The sequence below is a fragment of the Anser brachyrhynchus genome (genome assembly GCF_964034855.1).
Source record: "Anser brachyrhynchus genome assembly, chromosome: 14".
NCBI classification, from domain to species: Eukaryota; Metazoa; Chordata; class Aves; order Anseriformes; family Anatidae; genus Anser; species Anser brachyrhynchus.
The window spans coordinates 1,410,550-1,434,093 of record NC_137709.1 but is presented as its reverse complement, the minus strand read 5'-3'; the positions used below and the strand labels follow the sequence as shown (position 1 = coordinate 1,434,093).

The window sequence follows — 23,544 nt, the reverse complement described above, 5'->3', positions numbered from 1 at the left end:
ACATTTGCAGGACAACCCCATGGCACGTGCTGCTGGGGTCTGTACGGCGCAGGGTCAAGAAGCAGGATCCCAGTGCTCACACCCCGCGCTTCCCCGGGGCCGTATCAGCTAATTACCGCCGGGCAGCCCCCAGCTAATTACCGAGGCACAGCCCCCACCCAATTACCGCCCAGCCCGCCCCGCCCTCGCGCCCATCCTCGTGCTGGCGGGCCGGGGGCGGGGCCAGCGCCCGTGGGAGGAGCCCGAGCGCCCCCGCCCCGCCCCCGATTGGCTCCGCGGGCGGCGGGGGCGGAGCCGCGGCCGCAGGGGGCGTGTCCCCGCCGCGCGGCCGCCGATTGGCTGCGGGCGCAGCGCGGGGGGCGTGGCCGGGCGGGGGCGCGGCGCGGCGCGGGCCGGCGGCGGCGGCGGCGGCGGGGGGAGGCGGCGCCGGGAGCCGCGAGCCCTGCCCGGGCGGCGGCCACGGAGCGGCACCGGGACCCGCACCGGGACCCGCACCGGGACCCGCAGCCTCGGCCCTGCCCGGCCCGGCGGCGGCGCCCCCTGCCCGGAGCCCCTCGTTGCAGCCCCCGTTAAAATTCGGGGGTAATTCGTGTTTTTTTTTTTAATATATATATATTTTTTATTTTATTTTTTAATTAATTTCCGTCGGCTCGCGCCGCAGCGGCGGCACCATGGGGCTGCCGGCGCTGGAGTTCAGCGAGTGCTGCCTGGACAGCCCGCAGTTCCGGGAGCGGCTCCGCTCGCACGAGGCCGAGCTGGAGAAGACCAACAAGTTCATCAAGGAGCTCATCAAGGACGCCAAGTCGCTCGTCGCCGCCCTCAAGAGTGAGTGCGGGCCGGGGGCGGGCCCCGCGGCACCCCCACCCCCCCCCCACACCGCCCCCCCCGGCCCTGCCCCTGCCCCGCGGCCCCCCGCGTCCGTCCCCGCCGCCGGGGCGCTGCGGGCACCGCGCCCGGGGCCGGGGCTGCGCGGCCGGGACCGGCCCGCGGGGTGACGGGGGCCGAGCCCGGCTGCTCGCGGCGGGGAGACCCCGGCGGCTGCTCCCCCGGGCACCCCCGGCACAGGCGCGGCCCCGCACCGCGCTGCGCCCCCGCCGCCTTTGGGGCGAACAAAGGCTCGGGGCGCTGCGGGGCTGGGATTGCGGCCGGGGGTTGCGTTCGCTTCCCTCTGGCACAAGCAGCGCGCCGCTGCCCTGCCCTTCGTGGGCAGCGCGTCCTAGAAGCCGCCGCGGGGTCCTGGCGGTGCTGCCCTGCCCTGCCCCGCCGGGGTTGGGTGGGCTCCCCGCGGCAGGTGCCTCCAGGCGGGCTGCGCTGCCGCCTCCTCTCCCCTTTTCCTCTCCCCTTTTCCCCGTGTTCGCCCACCGGCTGGCTCAGCTCGCCGCCTGCACCGGGGAGCCGGCGGCGCGCGGGGCCACGCTGCGGCCGCTGCGGGGTGGAGTTGGTGGGCTCGGCGGGGGTTTGATGATCTTCGAGGTCTTTGCCAACCCGAGCGGTTCTGCGGTTCCGTGAACGCATCTCCAGGTTAAATCCATCTCCGCGTTGGATGCCAGCTCTCGCAAAGGGCTGCGAGGCTGTCAAGGAGCCGGTGCCGGGGCCTGTGCTGCCCCGGCAGGGCACAGCAGCGTTGGTCCCAGGCCTGGCTCCGGTTTCGGAGCACCTCGTCCAGCTGTGCTGCCGCGGGCCAGCAGCGATGCCCACGGCTCCGGGACTTGAGCCCCGGGCAGGCTCTCGCCCTGTGGGTTACCGGTGTGGTAGCCATCAGCCACGTGCTGCGTCAGCCTCGGTCACCGCTTCCTTCCGTGGAGGCAGAGGAGGTGTGAAGCCCTGCCGAGCTGCGGGGCTGTCACCTCTCGGGGCGCTCGGCTGGGCGCGGGTGGAGCTGGCAGGGATGGCGGCTCCGTCTCAGCATCTCCCTGCGTGGCTCTTGCGGTGCCGCGGCTCGCCGGGAGCTCCAGCCGGTGCCGGTGCCAGATGGGTGCTGCTCCTCCCAAGCCCTTGCTTGGTGTCTCCAAGCGGCTCGTGCTCCTCAGCCTGGCTGTCGGCAGTGTCCGGGGCTCCTTCTGTGGGTGTCACCGCCGAGGGCGTGCAGGGCTCGGGTCCCCCAAAGCCCTGGAGCAGCCGCGCTCCCCTCCCGGGGTGAGGGGCTTGGCCGGCGGCTGGGCTCCTAGCAGAGGGCGTCATCGTGAAACCGAAACTTCTTGAGGTCTTGGCAGTGTCCTCTCGCATTTTCCTTCCTCTTGTGCTTTCGTGAGCGTTTCACATCCTCTTTGTCTCGAGACGGGCGCTGGGTGCGAGGGAAGCGTGACTGTGCGGCGGGGAGGGGCGGCGGGGGCAGGATCGGTGCCGAGGTACGCGGTGAGGAGGGGGCTCCTTCCCCAGCGCCCGGCGGAGCCCCCGCCAGCACCGTGCTGGGTGCACCGGCCTGCTGCTGCTGCTGCGTGTCGGGGCCCGCGGACCTGGCTCCAGTGCATGTCGGGAGGGCCCCGCGTGGATTTCATGGAGGGACTGGTGTGCAGTTACCCTGGTTTCGCCCTTTGTGAAGGTGTAGGACGGGGCGACACCGAGTCGTAGCGTTTCTTAACTTCACGTAAAAAAAAAGAGTGCAGAAGGTTGAAGACAAACCTCGTTTGCTGGTGGGCTGGTCCTGTTAAATATCCTGTGATGTCTAGGGCACCTCCGGAGCGTGAGTGATTACAAGGATGTAACGCTGCTTTTCCCAGGGAGCATCTGTCCCTGTTCCTATTGTCTCCCTTTCCTGCTCGCTGGCAGCGAGAGCGACCTGGTTTTCAGCGGAACGCGTCCCTCTCTCTCCCCTGCACGCCACACATAAATTATTCACAAAGTTTTGCAAATGCGGAGGAGACCTGAAGTGAGCCGCAGACGATGGCCTGGCAGCCTGCACGCAGGGGGACTTGGTCTCCGGCACGGGAGCCGTGGTGACCGACGTTACCGGGGTTGTTTTTTACCCCTTCGTGTCCCCTGTGGGTGGGCAGGGGCCGTGCCCACGGTGCCAGCGTCGCCCCCAGCCCCGCTGCCCCCGGGGCCTTGGTGAGCTCGGCCCCACGCGGGCGGTGTTGTGCCCGGGGAAGATGGGGGCTGAGGGGCTTGGGAAGGGGCCGGTCGCAGCCTGGGCCGTGGCCGGGGACATCCCTGTGCCTGACCCCGTGTTTCTGGGCCGGTTGGGTGCGTTTCGGGCCCTCTGCACGGCACTCGGGAGGCCCAGAGGTGCTGCGGGCTCGTCCCCTCCCCGGGCACCGTGTGTGGGTTGGGGACAGGGCCGTGCCGCGGTGCCGGGGAGGGCAGCCCCGTGCCGAGCCGCCTGGGTGCTGTTTGTTGGTCTGCTCTGTTCCGCCAGCTCCCGAGCACCCATCTGAAGCCACCGAACTGGTCCCTGCCCAGCGGCGGGGCCCGGCCTCGGGGCTTTCTCCTGGCGGCGTGGAGCTGGGGCAAAGCTTGCCCTCCGTGCCCTGCCCTCGGTGTTTTTAAGCAGCCCGGGACGTGTCCCTTTCCACCGCCGGCACGCAGCCTACAAATCGAAACGGGTGGCTGCGTTCCCCCTCCTCGTCGGCACGGAGAGCTTCGGCTGCGGGCTGCGCGTGCCGGGATCCGGTGCCGTGCGGGTTTGGTTGCGTTTCTCAGCAGCCGCTCCCCAAAATCCAGCCTTTATCAGGTGTGCGTGCCGGCGATCTCGCTGCTCCTCTGCAGCGCTGCGCTCCTCAGCGGGGCTGCTGCCGTGCTGTAACTGGGGCTGGTGCCCCGCTCTGGAGCTTGCCTAGAAGCAAAAGTGAAACTTTTTTCCATTGTTTAACCTGAGCGATTAATTCCCTTTTGGTATAAACAAGGCTTATTCTGGGAATAAGGAAATGCCTGAAAAGACTCCGAGCAGTGCTTTCGGCCGCCTTTCGCTCCAGCGAGCTTTGTTCCCCGAGCAGCCGGCCTTGCTGCCGTGCGCTGGTGGCTCTGCAGAGCCCCCCTTCAGCCCCCAGCCCCCGGCAGACGTACGAGCGAGGCGTTTTCCCCGCTGGTTCCTGTTGTCTCCCCGGCGCAGGAGCTGGGCGCGATGGGCTCCATCTCCTGTGAGCGGTGGTGGGCGGCCACGTGCCGGTGTGTGAAACCCAGGTCTAAAAACCTCGCTGTTGAGGACATACGCGGGGATGAAGTTGGCTGGCCAGGACCCTTTAATTTTGGGGTGTAAGCGTGACACAGCCAGGGAGCGAGCGGAGGCGTGCCCTGGATGCCCTCGTTCCTCCTCTCCCAGGCAGAAGCCCTCGGGCGTGCTGGCGGAAGGGCCGGGGCTGCTCCGCTCCTGGGTAGAGGCCCCTGTGGTGGATGTGGGCAAATTTGGGGGGAGGAAGCCCAACCCATCCCCTTTGATGGTTTTCATCCCTTTTACCCGACTCGGCTCTGGAGGAGGCAGTAACGACCCAAGCCTCCCTCCTACGTGAGGGATGAGCCACGGAGTCAGAGCGACCCTGCCAGCACCAGCCCGTGTGCTTGCAGGTGGCGGCAGTGGTGGCGAGGGAGGCGCTGGCGGCTGGGAGACGGCGTTACCTCTGGTGTTTGGATTTGGAGGAGAAGGAGCGCTGTGCCTTCTGGAGGCTGGCAACAAATCCCCCCGGTGGGGCGGCTGCGGCTGCTCGAGTCGGGTCTGCTCCGGCCGTGCCCTGGGGAGTGGTGCCGGGACGTGGCGCTGAGACACGGTGCTGGCAGCTGGAGGCCAGGCACGGCGGCGGGGTCACCTACACGGAGCCCAGCTGCGCCTTCAGCTGCTGGGGGGGCCCCAGCTCCTTCCTGTCCCCCCCCGGGTGCTCCTGGAGGGACTGGGGCTGTGCTGCGGGAGCTCGCCCCATGCCGCACCGCGCAGTGCCCGGACCCAGGGGAGCTGCTGCTCTTACCCTGCCTGCTGATTCTCCTGCCCCGGTGCCCGAGCTCCGTTAGGCACTCGGTTCCTGTTTCAGTCTAACTGCAGCAGGTGACGGGGTCTCGTGCTTCTAGGTCTGGCTGCTTCCCCTAGATCTTTCTGGGGCACTGCTGTGGGTTTCCTGCTGCCCACCCTGCCGCGCGGCAGCCTGGCTTTGCCCAGGTCGGAACCTGCAGGGAGATCCCCCAGCAGCTCGAGCGGGCATCTCTGGTGACGTGGTTCTGTGCTGTGCGTTGGTGACACCTTCGTGCACTGGAAGCTCGTGGCTGCCCCAGTTACCTCATCGGCAGGAGTCCTGCGCGAGCTGGGAGGCGAATGTTACCCCACCTCGCTGCGTCACAGCCCCTGCCCGCGGCCAGGAGGGAACCGGGCACGGTTCAGGGCTTAAAACCTGGGTTTTCTGCTCTGCTGCCTCCTCCGCTGCCCGCCGCCGTGTCCCCATGCAGCCTGCGGGAAGGAGCAGGCGTGGGGCACCGCGAGGCTTCCCCGCTGCCGCCCTGCTCCTGCCAGCCCGGCACGGCACCAATCCGAGCGGCAAAACGCAGGACTTGGGTTTTTTTTTTTCTGAGATGAGTTGCTGTGATTTTTCTGCTTCATTTGTCCGGCAAAGGTGCAGTTTTGCAGCCGGCCTCAGCCTCGGGGCTCCGCCGTGTCAGGAGGGATTTTCCACCTGCCCGTCCTTTCCGCGGGCTGCAGGGGAGGTTTGTGCTGCCGGCGGCACCTGGGCCGGAGCGCTCCTGCCTCCTTCGCATGACCTGCACGGCTTGTGGAGCCACGCGTTTAATAGCTTGTGTGGAATTTTATTCAAATGAGGTGCAGCGCAAATAACAATAATACTCTGCTTTATTTTCAGCACAGCTTAAAGGCTCCTCCTCTGCCTCCCCAGTGGAGGTTAGCAGCGGGAATTGCCGTGCTGGGGGGTGGCCGGATCCGGCCCCACATCCACGCCAGACGAGGAAGCAGCAGAGCAGAAGGCTTTGGACGAGCAGGACAGTTTGCGTTTGTGACGATGCCTTTCACATCCTGCAGGGAGGCAGCTCATTGACAGAGCTCTTGCTCGTGTAGGGCTTTGACCCGGAGGCGCGCGTCCCGACGCAGCGCTGCGGTGACGCTGTCGGGACAAGTGGCTGTCCCCGTGCGTGGCGCTGGCGTGGCGAGGTGTGCTGTAAGCAGGGGGGGCAAAACGAGAGGCTAAAACCAGCCCTCGAGGGATGGCAGGGATGTGTCGGGGAGTAACGAGCTGCTTTGAAACGATCCTGACTGCGCTGCCAGAGCCGGCACAGCAAGGAGGTGCGCGCTTGTGCTTTGAGGGGGAAAATGTGAGCAGGGGGTGGCTCAGCCCAGGGTGGGCGCGGAGGGGACCTCTCCTGGAGGGGCGCTGGGTGGGCTGCCTGGGTCTTCCTGCAGCACCAGGCACCTGCTGGCTATGCTGGCAGTGCACTTGGCTGCACGGCAGTTTCGGCAGGGCCGTGGCTGCGCTGGCGTGCCAGCAGGGCCAGCAGCCCCGCGGTGCTGGGCGATGTGTGTTACCGGCACGCTGGGGGCAGCGGGGGGTTTTGTGGTTTTTGGGGGCATCACCTGATGATGACGTTCAAGCCTTGTGCAAGGAAATGCTGTTTCCTTGGTGGTGCCGGGGCTCCGGCAGCTCTGCGGGCTGCACCGAGCCGGGCGGGAGCTGCGGCTCCTCCCTGCACTGCATCGCCAGCCGCAGGCAGCGGCAGCGCTCCCGGCACGAGCGAGATAAGGACGGAGCGCGGTGCCAGCACCTGCTGCTCGTCTGGAGAAACCCCTCGCCCCCTGGGGGCTCGTCCCTCCGTCCAGGCGGATGGAGCGGTGGCAGCTGGGCACCCGGCACGGCGATGCCGAGGTCCCATCCAGGCTGGTGGGGCTGAGGCATCGCTGGGGCTCCCCCTGCGAGGGCGGAGAGGTGGCCGCGCGCCCCTCTGCTCCTGCAGCCAGCCCTTGTGGGCTTCTCCCCGCCATGAGAGGAGCGGAGCCTGCCCCAGCCCCAGGTCTGGGCCCTGCGCTGCTCCCCTGCCCGCCCTGGGCTTCTTGGGTGCACAGGCTGTGGTGTCCGGGCTCACATCCCTACACCAGCGCTGCTCTGCCCGAGCAGGCGAGTCAGCGAGGGGCTCCCGAAGCAGCTGGCCCGCACGAGGTGCGGCAAAGGTGATGTTACGGAGCCCGAGCTGGGTTCTTCTGGTTCGGAGCGTTTTGGGCAACCCTTCAGCTTCCTTTTGGCACCTTCCAGCAGCTCACCCAGCAGGAGGATGTGCCGTGCCAGGTATTCATCGCCGCTTTCCTTCTTTTTTTTTTTTTTTTCCTCTCTGATGTGTCAATTTTAAGCACAACCAAACGAGCCAGCTTCATATGCGGCGTGATAAATAGATTTAGCGAGACCCGGTGTGGGTGGGGAGTGGAGAGAAAGCGAGGGGGAGCTTGTACTCAGCTCCGCACAGCTTGTTCGCTTCACTGCTGCTCCGCGTGAATCATCTCCCTTCTCCTCCGCGCGTGTGAGCGAGCTGTCACGGCGCGGCTGCTCCAGCAGAGCGGGGATGTTTTTGTGTCCCCGCTCCCGGCACGCTCCCCCCCGCGCCGTGAGCCTGCTCCCGCCTGCTCGTCTTCATCGCTCCGTCCCGGCGGCCCCGTGCCCGCTGCGGGCGCGTGCTCCTGGGGCACCGCCTGGGCTCTTCGAAGCCTGGATGGCTTTGGTGTGCGCGGAGGAACAGAGCTGCCGTTCCCATCCCGACTTCTGGGGGCCGCAGGTCGCGGTGCCGGCCGGGCTGCGTGCCCGCTGGGACTCTGCGGGGTGCAGAGCGCGGTGCGGCGCGGGAAGGGGACGTCTGTGTTAGTGCCAGGCTCGTCTCTGGCTGGGTTTACACGCGGCACACGAGCCTCCGAGCCAGATGGTCCCTGCGTGCGGAGCGGCGGCGAGGCTGTGCCGCACGTGGGCCGGGGCCGGCGGCGCGGGAGCGCTCAGGAAGGGGCCGCAGATGTCGCTTCCTCCGCGCGCTGCCGCTCGGGCACGCGGCGCTCGCCGGGGTTCAGCCAGCTCGCGCAGCAGCTCTGCCGTGCGGTCGCTTTGCTTGTTTCAATCTCCTGGTGTTTTTTGGTTAGCTCTGGTTCGGGCCGGAGAGGAGGCGCTTTGCTGGAGCTCGAAGGGAGGCCGTGGTGGCCCCAGCCGCCGTTTGGTGGCCAGGCCGCCCCCGGGCCCTGCCGCGTGTCCCCGCGCCCCTTCCAGCTGGGGACACGGCGACGGCTCGGTGCGTGCTGCCCCGCGCCTCCCCTCCGGCCCGGCTCCGCGCTTCTCCTAAAGACAAAAATGCTGCCTTTGTTCCGGGCTGCGGCGCAGAAGAATCTATTTGCAAAAGATACAGACTGTTTATCTACAGGCAGGCAATAAATAGCTCGTAAAACTGTTGGAAAACACGAAGTTTTTTTTTTTTCCCGGGGACAGGAGCTGCAGCGCTCGCTTGCACGCGGTCGGTGCTGCAGCGGGAACTGGGGGGGCCTCGCTGCTGGCCCCGGGGCTGGCACTTGGTGGCCCCGCGCTGCCCCCCACCACACCCGGGCGCTGGGCGCTGGGCGTCTGGGTGCACACCCACGTGCTTGGATCTCTTTAGCGGCTCCTGACCCTGCTGCGGGACCCGGGAGAGGCAGAAGGGGGGCTCCGTGCCCGCGGGGTTACCTGGCGTGCCTTTACGGTGGCACTCGAAATAAGGAAGGTTTCCGTTCACTGCTTTTTTGTAGCAGAACCGGTGTCTGGCCAGAACGATGCCCTCGTCGGATGCCGGTTGCTTAGCAATGCTTTAGAAAAAATAACCCAGCGCACAGCAGGCGCCGCGTGCCGTCGCCTGCGTTCCCTCTGCGGCCGGCACCGCTTCGCCCCGCGTGCGCTGGGGGGCGGGCGGAGCGCGGCCCTTCCGCTTCTCCCAAAATCTGGGGGCAGAAGGGCCGGGACCGCGAGTGCTGCTGTGCTGGGTCGCTGCTTCCCGACCCAGAGGCTCCGGGGTTTGTCCCTGAGGGATGGGGGGGCATCTCCCCACCGCGTGGCGTCTCCAGCCCTTTCCACCCCTGGCCCCGGCGCTGTGGGGCTGGTGCTGGTGGCAGTGCCCCGGGCACCGCGGTCACCCCAGCTCCCTCCTGCGCCGCTCCTCGTGCCCGTGCCTCTGCAGGCGCTCGGTTTATTTCTTACTTTTTTTTTTTTTTCCCCCTGTCGAAGCAGGGAAAAATTGACTCATTCGTCGGTGACATTTCCATGAGCACGGTGGGATTTTTTCCTGCTCTTTGGTGGAGGAGCAGCGGAGGCGAAAGGATTTCCGCAGGCTCCCGGGGAGGAAGGGGAAGGAGGCTGCTGCGGAGCTGCTGGATGGGGGCGCGGGGCTGACCCCGCTCTGCTGGGACCCGGCCCCAGCCTCGGGCAGTGTGGGGGTCCCGGCTCCAAAAGCTGGGCTGCTGCCCCGTTCCTCAGGTCATTCTGCAGCCAGCAGAGCGCTTTTCCTTTATGTGTGGCTCTGTTCTTTTGTTTTTTTTCATTTGTTTTTCCCAAATGTGCCCCCGAGAGCTGCTTCCTTGGAGGTGAGGTTTCCATCCGCGTCACCTGCCGTTGTGGGGCTGTGCCACCGCAGAGGGTGACAGCTCCCGGGTGTCACCAGAGGGGCTCAGACCCCTGCCCCCCCCCCCGGGCACCCCCAATGTTTTGGCACCTGCCTGCTGAGAAACAGAGCAGGCTCCCTGCTGGGCTAACCATTAACTAATCAGGTTTAATAACAAACTAATCCAAATGCGTGGCTACTGCCTGGGGTAATCTGCTCCCGCGCGGTGTTCACACATGGTGTCTGGTCGGGGGCTGTGACAAGCGGCCGTCCCCCCGCGTGGGGACACTGCCAGCACGGTGCGCGGGCTGCCCCGCTCGGCCGTCTGCGCCGCTAATGGTTATTAACTTGGTCAGGAGCAAATTTCTTTTGGATTAGTGTCCTCTAAATTGATTAACTGTCTCAGACAGAGCATTTTATTCTAATGAAATGTGATTCCAGGCTCCAGTCAATGAATTATTATGGCAATGAGGGTAAAGTAACCTGCACCGCTTCTGGAGGTCATCCTTCCAGGTTTTAAGCAGAGGAGAGAAAAAGAAACGGCTCGGAGGAGGAATTGTAATTACAGAGGAGCTCGGGGGCCCAAGGCAGGCGCTGCGGCAGCTGGGGACACGGCCGCTCTCCTCCAGCCGTGGAAGGGACGGGGGAGAGGCTCGGTGCGGCTGCTGCCCGCGCGCTGGGCGCTTCTTTGCGACCCATCCGACGGCGCTGTGCACGGCGCTGCTGGGTGCGCGCCCCCGAGGATCAGCGCTTGTGCCCAGGGCAGCGGCGGAGCTTTTACGTGCTCCTGGGGGGCCGGTGCTGTGGGCAGCGTCAGCAGGTTGGGGCTGCACGGGGCCCCTGCCGCACGTCGGGGCACGGGGCCGCCCTGCTCGCCCGCGGCGTACCGGGGGAAAGCCGGTGGGGAGGGCTGGCGGGTGGCTGCGGGCGGGGGGGGCAGCAGGGCACGGGCGTCCCATGGGCAGGGGGGGACGCAGCGCTCGAAACCCCCACTGCCGGCACGAGCTTGAAATGTCTTTCATAGTTTCGGGCTTACAGACAGCAAGCGTGAACGACACGAAGGCCGCTCTGTCTGTCCGCACTGCCGTCCTCGCGGCAGCGCCGTTCCCGAGTGCCTTTGCTGACCCTGCTGGTGCCGTGCTGCTGGCCCCGTGCTGCTCCCCACGGGCGCTCCGGCAGCCTGCGGGGTCTGTCGGGTGGCTGCCTCGGGGCGTGCCGGCCGGGGCGGTAGCTTTCCATTTCCCTGCCGCTCCCCTGAGTTCTCCAGGCACTTGAGCTGTCACCCGCCTTTGCCGTTTTGACGTGTCCTCCCCCTGCGCCGGGTGCGCCGGACGCGTACGTTTGGTTTTCTCCCCAGCCCTCCTCTGCCCCCACCTGCGCTGCGTCCCCTCGGAGCCCGGCGGGCTCAGCCCCACGCTCGCCTCGCTGCCAGCAGCCACTTACCGGCGGGATCGTGGGTTAGGAGGGGCCTGGGGGGAGCTCTGCTATAAAACAACACCAGGATGTGAACGAAAATAAACACGGGGAAAAGTGCCAGACGTGGTGGCTGGGTGGGGAAGCAGAGCAATGTGCTTTGTTTGGTTTCACTGCGAAGCACGCGAGCCGCGCGGTGGCCGGGGAGGCAAGGCACCCTGCGCGACCCCGGCACTTTTTGGGCGCCAGCCCCCGCGTGCACCCCCGGGACGGCTCTGCTGGGGGGGTCCCCGTGCGGCCACCCCGTCCCACACGCAGCAGGAGCACCGGGCTCTTTTCGCAGAGCACAGCACCGGCGGCTGCGTGGGGTCGTGCTTCTGCCCATGGTGTTGGTGGCCGCGCTCGTCCCCTCCTCGTGGACACCCACCCGGCGTTTCGGTTCCCATCGCGGTGCCGCCCAGCCCCGGGATGTCGCAGGGTCGGTGCCCGGCTTCGAGCCCCTTCTCCTTCTGGGTGCCCACAGAGCGTCCCAGGGGCTGCGGGTGCTGGAGCCCCTCGGGAGCGGGGGGACGTGCCCAGCGTGTGCCTGCCTGCCTGCGGCCGGAGGTGTAGGCCCGCAAGGCTCTGCCGGAGCGGGGAGCCCTTTGGGGCCGTTTGCATCGCTTCTTCCGTGGGCTTTGCGTGCGGCTTCCCCAAGCTGACCGTCAGGAGGCGGCTGGCAGCGCTCTGCCTGGCGGCAGCACGCAGCTCTCACAGCCCGCTCCGGCGTTGCTCAAGCCGTCTGGTCTTCTGTCGCTTTCCTTCAGCCCTGCCCCGCGTCGCCTCTGTCCTTTCTGCTCCCGGGCCTCTGAGCCGGGTGCTCGTGCAGCCCGTTCGGTGCCTTGGTTCCCCCCTAAATAACCTTAACGCAGAGCCGGGGTAGGGCTGAGCTGCGCTGTGCTCTAAACGCGGTGTTTAGTGCCGAACGGTTTGCACTGGAAAATCCCCAGTGGTTTATAGAGCCCGGGGCTGCTCGGCCCTGAAGCTCCCGGGCTGTGCGGAGCTGTGCCCCCCTCCCCAGCCACCAGGCTTCGGCAGCTCGGCGGCGAGGATCGTCTTGACAAGTGCAGTTTGCATACCAGGAGTAACTTGCAAAGAGATCCCAGACGATGCGAAGTGTTAAAATGTATTTTCGTGAAGGGATTATTGAAGGCTTCTGAGAGGAAAATCTCCCCATGGACGGAAACCTCGGCGCAATGCCCCTTCATGCCGGGCCCCCAGGGACCAGCTCAGCGACCACCCCGGGCGTCTCGGTTTCCCTGCAGTGCCGTGCAGCTCCGATGCGCCTCGGCCACCGTGGGACAAAATCTGTGCCGCCAGAGCTGCTGCTATGATTTCGTTGTAATAGGAAGTGCATGGACAAGTGCTAAGAAAAGCTGAACAGGAAGGGTGGAGAGCTGTGGTGAGGTTCGTGCCCGGAGCCTGGCGAGCACAGGGTCTGGACCAGACCAAAATGCCCCGAAACTGCAGGAGGTTCGGGCTGGTGCAGGTCAGAAAAAGCACAGATACTTTGGGGCAAGAGGAAGAGGGCTCCAACTAAAGATCGGTTTCCTCAGCCCAGGAGGCGGCAGCTGGGAACAGCAGAGCAGCGAGCTGTGCATGAACCAAGGGAAGCGGTGCGGTGACGCTTCTCGCTTCCACGGGGGGCCTGGGGACAGCTGACGAGCGCTGAGGAAGAGCCCCCGGTGCTGTGCTTTGCTTCCTTCCGTGCTGGGGACGTGAGCTGTCCTTGCAGGGCCCACGAGGGGCTTTCCTCCGTCTGCATCTCTCGCTTTCTGCTAACTGGGAAGAAAAGGCAGAGGCTCGCTTCCCCCTTGCCTCAGCTTCCAGCGGGGCTCCCCGTCCCACGGCAGCCCAGGACCTGCTGTCCCCAGCGCTCCAAGGAGACCTCCGTCACCTTCCTGGAGCTCCGGCAGCATTTCCAGGAGACCTGACGTCCTCCTGACTTCATTTCTCTTGGATCTTCGGTGCCGTTCATCAGGCGTCTCTTTGCAAAACATCCTGGCCTGGCAGCGCTCCCGCAGCAGCGAGCAGCATTAGTGATTTGGGGGTGGGCGATGACGTGGCCGGGGTGCTGGCTCGGTGGGGAGCGGGGAATAATTTTAGCTGTGTAACCAGGCAGGCCTGCCAAAGGCTGACTTTGTTTTTCACGAAGCGCAGAACTTTTATCTCTTAAAATACCATGAAAATAATTCATGTCTTCAGTGTGTTACTCAAATCTGATCTGCTATTTGAGCCCAGTCAATAGTCCCATTCATCCCACAATGGATCCTCTGTCCTTCTGGCAAACATTTTGCCGTATGAATCCACTTTGAGTGTGTGAAGCGAGGCATATGATGATGCATGGGCTGGAGAGCAGCGCCGTGTGCTCGGCTGGTTACAGCGAAGGCTGAGCGGCAGCCGCGGCAGCTCCTCGGTCTGAAACCTTCGTGCTGTCGTGGACGGGCCACTTGGTTTTTGGGGGGTTTGCGCGTTCGAACTTCCCACGTCTCCGCTCTCGGGATGGGGTCTGGGCACCGAGGGGCTGTGGCCCATGGGGACACCGGTAGGCTCTGCTGAACCGCTGCGTTGCGGACAGGTCGTGTACGCGTTCGGGGAACTTGCTCTTCAGGCCGGTTGCAGGGGGTGTGAATACAGCCAGGGCTCCGTGCCTGGCCTGCCGGGCACGTGCTGGTCGTCGCTCTGCTTTGCTCCGTTGTCTTGCTTCAGGTCTTCCTTAAGAGGACGTTCTGCACGGGTGTTGTTAAGGAAGTGAAACGCAGCGAGCCGGCCTGCGAGGGGATTTTCTTCTCTGAGCTGCAAACGTAGCACAGCTTCTTTAAGGCGCTGCTGTTCGGGGCCGGGCTGCAGGGCACAGACACACAGACACACCGACAGACAGACACACGGCACGGCCGCCTCCTGCACCGAGTTCCCTTCTGCCGCCTCTCTCCTTGTGGTTTTTTTATTCTCCCTCTGGTGCTGAACCCAGGGCAGGGCCTGCCGGCAGCTGTAGGCCCGCACGACATCACTGATTAGCCCCAGCCGCCCGGCACACGAGTTGTTTATTAAACGAGTCGGGGCTAATTGCGGGGGATGGCTGCGTGGGGCCCGGCTCGGCGAGCCCCCCAGGCCGGGGGCTTCTCTCCCCGTAGCCCGAGCAGGCGTCGCTCGGTGGCGACGAGGCCTCGTGCTTCTGCAGTGCCCCCCTGTGAGCGTACGGCTGCGCTCTCTGCTCTGCCTTCTGGTTCCGAGTTAGCGTGGGGTCATTTTCTGGCGATGCCTTCAGTCTCCTTGCCAAGAGAATTGCTCTTGAGATGTTCCAAGAAGCCCGTCCTGGGCCCTCCCGTTACGTGTCCCAGCTGCTCTGCTCGCACGGTCCCCGAGCAGAGGGGAGGGCTGCAGAGGCCGAGGGCTGCAGCGGGGCCTCCACACGGCTTAAACAGCCGAGCCAGACCCGGTGGCTGCGGAAGGGGCTGTTAGGAGGGTCAGCCCACCTTTAGCTTTGAGCCGTGTGCCTCCCCTCTGCCCTCTCCTCCTGTAGGGCCGTTAGGGGCAGCCCCGAAACACGCGGACCCCCGGCTGTCACAGGGGTGCCTGCGTGGGGCTTGTGCCCAGGCGGTTTCTAAACGATAACCAGAAGGTGGATCGTAAAGCAGATGCAATTTCCTTTTATTTCTGAGAAGCTGTAAGGGACGTGTCAGCGAGGGGGGAGCTGGTGGCGTGCGGTCTTTGGGGCTGTCAGAAGCTGCGCCGCCAGCGAGCGGGCCGGACGCGGGGGAGCAGACACGCAGCGCCCCTGTGCCATGGGGCAAGGGATGCACACGGCGGGGCGAGGGACGCTCCTCGTCGCAGTGACAGCAGGGCAGAGGGCAGGGGTGCTGACAGCAGCTCCCGCGCTGCCGGGGACCCTCCCGTCCCTCCTGCAGGCCCTGCGAGGGGCTGCCTGGCCCGGCCGGACGAGCCCGCTGCTCCCTGCCGCGGGGGAAGGAAGGGGCAGGCGTCGCGGTTCCTGTTGTGTCCAATTCAGCTTTAAATATAGATTATTAAGCAATTTTCTTCACAGGAAGTGTAGAAACACCGCTCTGGGTGAGAACAGAGTGTTTCAGGCGGGACAGGCGCTGGACCTGCGGCGCAGCGTGCGGCCGGCCTCCCGCGTCCCCGTGCCCCGTGCAGCCAGATCCGCCCGATAACCCCGAATTTCACTTGGCACCTTTGGTCTGTCCCCTCACCTGCCTGCGGTGCCCCCGTTGTGACACCCCGCCGCCCCAAGGGAGGCGTGCCGGCGGGCAGCGGGTTTGCAGGGCACGGAGCAGCGGAGCCGTGCCCGGGACGGGGCTTTCCTCGCACCAGGAGGGTGCGCACGGACGGGGTTACGAAATCAAAGCGCCTTCGTTGTAGGGCCGGCCTTCTGCAGCGTTTCCAAATGTCTTTGGGGAAGGGCTTTTTACTTAGAAACCAAACACTTCAGTCCCCTTGCGGTTACAGAAGCTGCTTCCCAGAAGGATGATGCAGCTGAGTGCTGAGGGCCGGGAGGTGACACCGGGGAGGGCTGAACGGGGGCAGTGGGCGTGAGGGGCACGGGGACCCCGGGCAGGAGAGGGGCTGTGGGCTGCTGTCCTCTCGGTCCCCACAAATTTTGGAAGGAGCCCGGGTCCTGGAGCTGCGAGGCTGTGCGGACAGAGGTGCGAGCTCTGCTGTTGGTTACCTGACCCGTGCAGGTTTGCCTCGAAGGCTGTCAGCAGCCTTTGCCGGTGGGACCCGGGCACAAAGGCAGCTCAGGGGCGCTCGCACCACGGGCGAACGCCGCCGGGACCTGGCTGCGGTTCAGCTCGAGGTTACGCAAGGGACTGGGAGCAGCACTGAGCCGCGCGTGGGGCTGCTGGGGAGCGGTGGCTGTGGGTCAGCCTCCCCGCTGGGCGTCCTGCCGGGGGCTGCGGGCCCCACGTGTAGCTCCTGGGACCCGCGGGCTCTCGCCCCGTCCCTGGAGCTCACCGCTGCTCTCATGCCCTGCCCAGCACGCGGGGTGCGTGGCGGTGTCCCTGCCCGCTCCTTTCACGTCCCTCGTCCCCAGCTGCCTGCAGCTTTCTCCCTTTTGGCACCCTGTCCGAGTCGTAACCCTCCTCCAGGAAGGGCAGAGTTCTCAGGAAGGGGAGCGCTACTGTAGCAGTTCCCGTAAACGTTTGAGCTGGTAACCCTATATTGCAGTAACGAGCCCATACATCACTTTTAAAAGGGCATTTTATTTAGATTGCTCGTTGCCGTGGTTACGCAGCTGGACCTCTGGCATGCCGTGCTCGTGCCTGCTTTCTGTCAAATTGACTTTCCGAAAGGGATCCTCCTCCTGAAACAGGTGCGGGGAGCGGGGCGCCTCGGGGCACGGCACGGCACCGGGTGGGAACGGAGAGGGGGAACGCAGCAGGTGGGGGAGAGCGTGGGGCAGGAGCTGCCCCTCGCCGGAGCAGGGGGGAGGACAGGCAGGAACAGCACGGAAACCCGGTGGCTGCAGACTTAGCCGTTGTTCTAGCACCACGCGTGAGCGAGCGCACTGACCCGCATCGGCATGCGGGAGGGGAGGGCAGCGAGCCCCGGCTGCGCCAGTTACCTGCAGGTGAGAGGGATTTGGGGTCAGCGCCGCTCAGCCCCTGGGTGTCTCCCCCATCCCAGACGCAGGTAGTGTCGGGGCGCGGGGGCATGGCTGGTTCCCGTGGCCACGGGCAGCCCCGGGGGCCCTGCAGCGTGCACAGCTCCCGGCCGGGCTGCCAGGAGGCCCCGCGGGCACTCGGCCGCCACGCGGCTTCCAGAGCTGGTGGGGAGCGGCCCCCGGCAGCCGCACGGCCCCGGCCGTGCCAGGACCACCACCTAGCGGTGCCCAGGCCCCAGGCCAGCCACGTTGCTCGGGCAGCAGGATATTTTTTTTCTGGCTTTGTGGTGGTTTTGCCCGGTTTCGTGGCTGGTTGGTGAAGCCAGCCAGAAGCCGGGAGCAGAACTCGTGCAGCGCGGCTTTGACTCATGCGCGTGGGGAGCTGCGGGGTTTCGCTCGCGCACGAGGCAAAGCAGAAGTTTCTCCCGAGCCTTCGCAGGATTTTGTTTGTTCACCCGCAGCCCGGGGGGAGGCGAGCGGCTGTCAGCAAGCTCTGCCGAGGGGCGAGCACCCTGCTCGCCCTGCCCTGCCCTTCCCTGCGCGCCGTCCCTCGCAGTGTGCTTAGGGCTTGTCCTCCTGCTGGAGGGGGTTCCCTAAAACGCTGACGTGCGGTGGGATGCGAGGATGCTGGTGGGCCCCCTGCACTGCCCATCTGCTTTTCTGGCCCAGCCTGCCGCTAATTTTAGCTGCTGCAGCACCCTGTGAATTGGTTGTGTCACTCAGCGAGCAGCTGGGAGCGATTTCCCTTTGTCGCCGCCACGCTGGGAGTTATCTCCTTCTCCTTCAGCCTCTCCTCTCTCTGTTTATACGTGCTGTGGGCCGTCAGGCTTGGTGTGCCCCTGGCCAGGCAGCAGCGGGAGCGAGGGGACGGCAGCCGCCGGGGCCGGGTGTCCGTGAGCCCGGCCGGGTGGCCCGGGGTCAGCGCGGAGCTGGCGGGGAGGAAGTGGCTCCTCAAGTCATTAACGTCATCTTCTCATTAACGTCCTCCCCGTTTCCATTCCAGGGGAGGCAGGAGGCTGCGGGGCTCCTGGGGGCTGGGTTGAAGCCTCCGAGCTGCCGAGGGCATGAGGAGAGGCGCGGGGGGGCCGTGCCGGTGCTGCCCTCGGTAACTCCTGGGGGTCCCCGAGCAGCCGAGCCCCTGCTGCTGCCCGGCCCTCTCCCTGCCGGCATTTCACGGTTCTCCGGCTGCCTCAGGAGTTGGGTGACGGCAGCTGGGCGCAGCTTTGCTCGTGGACTGCGAGGTGGGCAGGATTAGCCCCGGGAATGTGAGCAGACACTGGGAGAGCAGCTTTAATGCTAGGGGAAAGCTTTAAAGTCCCTTATCCCCCAGGGAAAGCAAAACGCTCCGGTTCTTCTTCAGTTCTCTTCCAGGCAGCGGGTGCCTGGGAGGGGGACGCGGTCTTTATGTGCACGCACGTTTTGCACTGGTGTTCGGAAAGGGAAAAGCGCGCTGAATTTTGGGGACGCTGAGCGCAGCAATGCACAGGGGATTTAGCAGGACGGGATCCTAATGCCATCTGCGTGCCCGGAGGCCCCGCGTTGCTGCAGTTTGAGCTCCCCGCCGAGCTGGCAGCCCTGCGGTGCCCGGGGGCGCGTGCAGGGCTACGGGGCCGGTTCGGAAAGCCAGTCCTGGATCCGCTCAGGTCACTGAAGTAATAACTTAATAGGATTCAGCTCTCGGAGAGAGTCTGTGACTCGTAAAGCAATCAACCTCTGCTGGGACGCCCACAAACAGGGCCTGGGGGCAGCGGGGCTGTGCCCACATCGGCAGCGGTGCCCGGCCGTGCCGTGGGCTGTCACCCGCCGTGTTTGCCCCGGGGCGCTGGGCTCGGGGCCCCCCGAGGCTGTCACGGCCAGAAGCTGAGGCTGCCTCTCCCGTGGCGTGTTTGGGGGTGCTGGCCGGGACCCCCAGAGCCCATCCCTGGGGTGTGCGGGGGAGGAAGGGGCCCCCTCCAGTGGGTCCTCCCGGGGTTGCTGGCTGGGACCCCGTGCCCACCCGTCATGCCGTCGGTGGGCTTGTTCCCCGGCTGACGCCCATGTTTCCCCTCTCCCCGCTGTCTCTCGGCAGATCTGTCGTCAGCCAAGCGCAAGTTCGCCGACTCCCTCAATGAGTTTAAATTCCGCTGCATCGGCGACGCTGAGACGGACGACGAGATCTGCATAGGTGAGAGCGGGCGCTGCTGCGGGGGGAGCCTGGGCCCGCTCCAGACCCCCGGGCTGAGCAGTGCACGGGGTGGGAACACAGGAGGACACCAAGGGAGCCCGAATTCCAGCTGGGCTATCCCCTGCTCTGTGGAAACGATGCATTTCTCCTAGTTCGACTTCCCCAAAGTCTTCACAAGGAGAACAGCTGCTGCTTCTCGTCTGAAGTCTGCCCCTGCCAGATCAGAAAGGAGGAAAACTGCCAGTATCTGAAACCATTTAGATTATCCAGCCCTTTGCCCTTTCCCGTTTGAGGGCAGGGGTCTGGAGATACCACGGCCAGAGATCCTGCCGGGGGCTGCGATCTGCAGGAGAGGAGCAGCAGCCTGCCCCTGTGGCTGCACCCCCTGCACGGCCGCGTGCGAGCAGCCGAGGGCGGGTGATGCTCCGCAGCCTGCGCTGGGCCGAGCACAGGGCAACTTCACCCCCTGCGCCCCGTGTTACCCCGTGTCTGCCCAGGCTGGACTTCCTGGAGCTTATTGTGCATGCAGCGTGCAGCCAGCGGAGCGAGTGAGCTTTAGTCCTGATTTGCTTGCTTATTTGTTCCCAGTCTCAGCACAAACAGCTTTCTCATCCAGGCGGGGCTGGGCATCAAGTGAATGCAGTGCGCTCGCTGGGAAGGCATCCCCAGGCCAATAGCTGCTTTGGGCGTTATTTCCCCCAAGGTTTGAGGGCAGGCCCTTGCTCCCAGGTCCCCGCAGCAGCCGGCACGGCAGGGTTCGTGCTGCCACGGAGCTGGTGGGCAGCCAGAGCCAGCCTGGGAGGCGGCGAGCACTGGGAATGTGTTGCTATGGCTACTCGGATGCTCGGAGTTAAAAAAGAAAGAAAGCGCTGTTAAATGCCGAACCTGTTGGTGTGTCCCTTGCAGCCAAGTCCCTGCAGGAGTTCGCCACGGTGCTGCGGAACCTGGAGGACGAGCGGATGCGCATGGTACGGCCCCGAGAGGGGGAGCCCCGGCGGTGGCACCGCTGCTGCCAGGAGGTTTCAGCTCCGGTCAACGGTGCGACGTCCGTGGCAATGTGCGTGCGGCGGTGCTGGGGGCACAGCGGGCTCCAGGCCCCTTCCCTCACCCGTGGCACTGCTGGGGCGAGCGGAGGGAGGGCGCTGTCAGCTTCTGGAAACATCGCAGGGTGCGCTGGGGTGCAGAGCAGGTTTGGGGCAAGCCGCTCAGCCTCCCTCCTGGAGCCCAGTCGGATGTGCAGGAGGAGGAGGACGAGGCACGGGGGTTTGTAGGAGAGGGTCCTTGGCACAGCAGAGCCCAGCGGAGGTGTGCCCGCAGGGAAGGAACGGGGGTGTCGAGGGGCAGGGGGGCTGAGCTGGACACGCGGTGCCTGAGCGCACGGTGCGCCCAGGTGGGGCTCTAGGGGAGGTGGGGTGACTTTTCCCTGTGTGTGTCCGGCAGATCGAGAACGCCAGCGAGGTGCTGATCACGCCGCTGGAGAAGTTTCGCAAGGAGCAGATCGGCGCCGCTAAGGTGGGTTACTTCTGCGTCGAGTCACGGCCTTGTCTGTGGCTCAGAGGCAGGGCTCGGGGCTGCTCGGTGCCAAGGGCCCTGGTGTGCCGCAGGGACGGGCCCTGCTGGCCCCAGCTGTGGGAGGGGACGGGGGCAGCCCAGCTCCTAATAAAGTGCCTCGGTGCTTCCCAGTTCACCTGCAGGCAAGTAACGCACTGACGTGAGCCGTTGGCCAAACATCACGTGCTGGTTTCAGCGAACTTTTTTTCTTCCTCCGAACCAGAATTTGCGTTCTGTGGGATGAGCTCACAGGTGCCTGAAACCCTTCAGCTCCGTGCTCCCTCGTTCCTGGCACGCTGCAGGCTCGGGTGGCTTCTGGCAGCCCGGGTGAACCTGGGAACACACCCGTGTGTCTGAGGCTGATGTGGGACAGTCTGTCCCTGCCGGCCTTTCTTTCCTGCCTTTGTTCTGGAATTAAAAACGCTGCCTGTGGCTCTGCTGTTGTTATAACAACCTGCTGCTGCCCGCAAGAAGCACGTGCCAGTGAGCTGGGGCAGTGTTTGCATGGCAGCGGTGTGCCTTGTCCCAAGGCTGATCCGACTTGGTTTATGCAGCTGAAAAAAAAGGAAGAAAAAAAACAAAACAAAACACAAAAAGGGATCCCGCAGAAGCGAGCCAGTTACTAACGTACCGTGCCAGGTTCTGCAGACACAGCCCTTCTCCCCTGCTAGCAGCAGTACCCCGGCCAGACAGACTGGGGTCGCCTGCCCCGATGTCTCTCCGGTGCCCTTAGAAGCGGGCGCTGCATGCGTTGGGTGCCGCGGGGTGCCCCTGGGGCTCTCGTGGACACAGCTGTCCCTGTGCACACCAGCCCGGAGCAAGGCTGTGCTGCCGTGGGGCTCATCCTGCTGGTGCGGGTGGCAGCACCCACACCGCGTCTCGAGGCAGCGAGACGGGGCTGGGCCCGCGGCCGGGGTGGAGGTGTCGGGGAGGGAGCCCGCGGGCGCCTCTGCTGCCCGGGTGTGGGCAGGGTCTCGGTGCGAGCCGCCCTCGGGGCACTGGTTGAATCTCCCATGGCTGGATGTCCTCGCACAGCACCCTTTTTTTTGGCCTGACCCTCAGCCTCGTTTCTCCTCCGTCTCCCGGTGCCGCTGCGTTCGGGGTCGGAGCGCGGCGGAGCAGGCGGTGCGTCTGAGCCCAGCCCGGTGGGTAATGAGAAGCAGGCGCGGGGCGAGGGAGCTGCTCTGCGGCCGCTGCCTCCGTTTGCCGTCCAATTTGGGCTCTTCAAAGCCTGCCTGCTCTGGGTGTGGCTGCAGGGTTGCTATCGGTTTTTAGAACAAACTTAAAATAAACCCAGCTGCCTTGCCTCGCACGGGCTTTTCCCAGCAGAGGGTTAAGCTCGCGGGAAGCTCCCAAGTTTGCAGGCTGGTGGCTGACTTCTGCGGGGCTGCGGAGATGCACGAGACAAGGCTGGGCTGACGTCTGCCTGTCCCAAACATCCGAGTTACGGTGCCATCGTGCTGGTGACACGCGGGATGAGCTGCTGCCCGGGGATGGGAAGCGAGCAGAGCCCTGGCACTGGGGTCGCCTCCCTGGCTGCCCTGCCACCCAGCGGGGCCTCACCTAGCCCCAGATCCCTGGCTTTCACCTGCGCCCAGCCCCCTGGGTCTGGTCCTGTCCTGTATGGGCTGAGCGGAGGGTGGGCAGCTCCCACCCAGGGGTCCCGTGTAGAAGGGCTGCCGTCGAGCCTCCTCCTGCTGGCGCAGCGCCGTCGGCTGCAGCATCACGGTGTTCGCTCTGTTTTGCAGGACGCCAAAAAGAAATACGACAAGGAGACTGAGAAGTACTGCGGTGTCCTAGAAAAGCACTTAAACTTGTCTTCCAAGAAGAAGGAATCCCAGCTTCAGGAGGTGAGAGCAACCTCTAGTTTTCCATGTCTGCCAGTAACTGTTGAGCTTTTTGAATACTTTAAGCAGCTTACAGCAGTGGTTTTCTTGGCTGTAAACTACTTTTTTTTCTCATGTTGGCTGCGAGAGGCAGGTTTTCCCCTCTTCCTTTAATGAAAGGGGACAGAGCTGTTTTGGTGAGTAAGTCAGAGAGATCCCAAAATGGACAGCAATCAAAAAGGACAGAGAGTTTATAATTAAAGAGCGTAGCAGAAGGGAGCTGGTTCTGCTGCAGGCTTCCTGTGTGCCACGGCAAATCACGGACGTCTTTATTTCCCTTCTCTGGAAGTGGCTGCGCTGGCTTTGAGCTTCGTGAGAAGGGTGATCAGGCTTAGTGCTTCTAAACTGCTTTGTGGGTCTGTTGCTTACTTGCGATGCAGTTTGCTGCGGTGCCAAATGCTCTTACTGGATGAGCACGCTGAATTTTCGGTCATTTCTTCCGAGTCTGGAATTCCTTGGGCTGGCCAGGGCTGGCCGGTCCCTGCAGGACTTGCAGGTCCCTGCAGGGCTTGCTCTTGGGCTGGGCGCTGGCGTGTCCCCAGCTGCCCCTGGAGGGGGGCGGTGGGCGCGGGCGCTGCCCCCTGTGCCGGAGCGGTGTGCGGACCCGCTCCGACTCGAGAGAGCAGATCTGCACGTCTGTGGCACGAGGAATTACCTTCCACCAGAGCAGAGGTGAGGAGGGGCATGGATCTGGGCTGTGAGCAAGTGCTGCCCTGGCTGGGCGAGCTGGGTTTGTCAGTGCCCTGCTGCATGGTCGCACCCGTCCGTCCCGGCGGCTCCCGGCTCCTCAGCAGCCTTTTAAAGCCATGTTTGGTTCCTGTTGGAGATGCTATCGCGAGACACCCGAGTGGAGGGATTCCTTCTGGAGAGAGGAGCCGCTTGTGGCTGTCGCAGTGACGTGCAGAGCTGTGGTGCTGAGCCCCGGCCAGAGGACGGCCCTGGGGGGCTGCGCAGGAGCCCAGGACGCCGGGCAGTGGGGTGCTGTGAGCCGTGCCGTGGGGTGCTGTGAGCCGTGCCGTGGGGTGCTGTGAGCCGTGCCATGCCGTGCCGGCTGCGTGCAGGATGCTGCTACTGGTGGGTGCTCAGCAGCGCTGGCTGCTGGTGCCATCTGCTGGCATTTTCCACCCCAAACTTTGACTTGGGCTTTTGCTGCAAAGGCTGGAGCCAGCTGGTGCCTGCCAGGAGCTGGGGTCTTTTTCCCCTGCGGCACTGGAAGAAGCAGCCGTGGCAGATGTGCACAGAGCACTCGCTGGTGGGACGGTAATGTTTTAGGAAAGCCAACACCGACCGTTTATTAGCAGTCTGAAGCCTCATTAGATACCCTGATGGCTGAGAGATGAGGGTTTGTGTCC

At 64.9% G+C, this 23,544-nt stretch overlaps 1 protein-coding gene across 8 annotated transcripts in view; it reads left to right on the top strand.

The window, feature by feature from the left end:
- Positions 1-403: 403 nt before the first annotated feature.
- ARHGAP26 (Rho GTPase activating protein 26) overlaps positions 404-23,544 on the top strand; it is a 132,135-nt gene continuing 108,994 nt past the window's right edge. For 3 of the 8 annotated variants that reach the window (XR_013939343.1, XM_080555338.1, XM_080555340.1), the window contains exons 1-5: positions 404-825; positions 18,660-18,755; positions 19,662-19,723; positions 20,196-20,267; positions 22,055-22,156. Coding sequence is in view for 7 of the 8 variants with exons in the window: in XM_080555338.1 (XP_080411464.1) it covers positions 672-825; positions 18,660-18,755; positions 19,662-19,723; positions 20,196-20,267; positions 22,055-22,156 (486 nt within the window). In the remaining variant the exon portion in view is untranslated. The remainder of the gene's footprint in view (positions 826-18,659; positions 18,756-19,661; positions 19,724-20,195; positions 20,268-22,054; positions 22,157-23,544) is intronic. The other 5 variants (XM_080555341.1, XM_080555342.1, XM_080555343.1 and 2 more) reach the window with 2 other exon arrangements.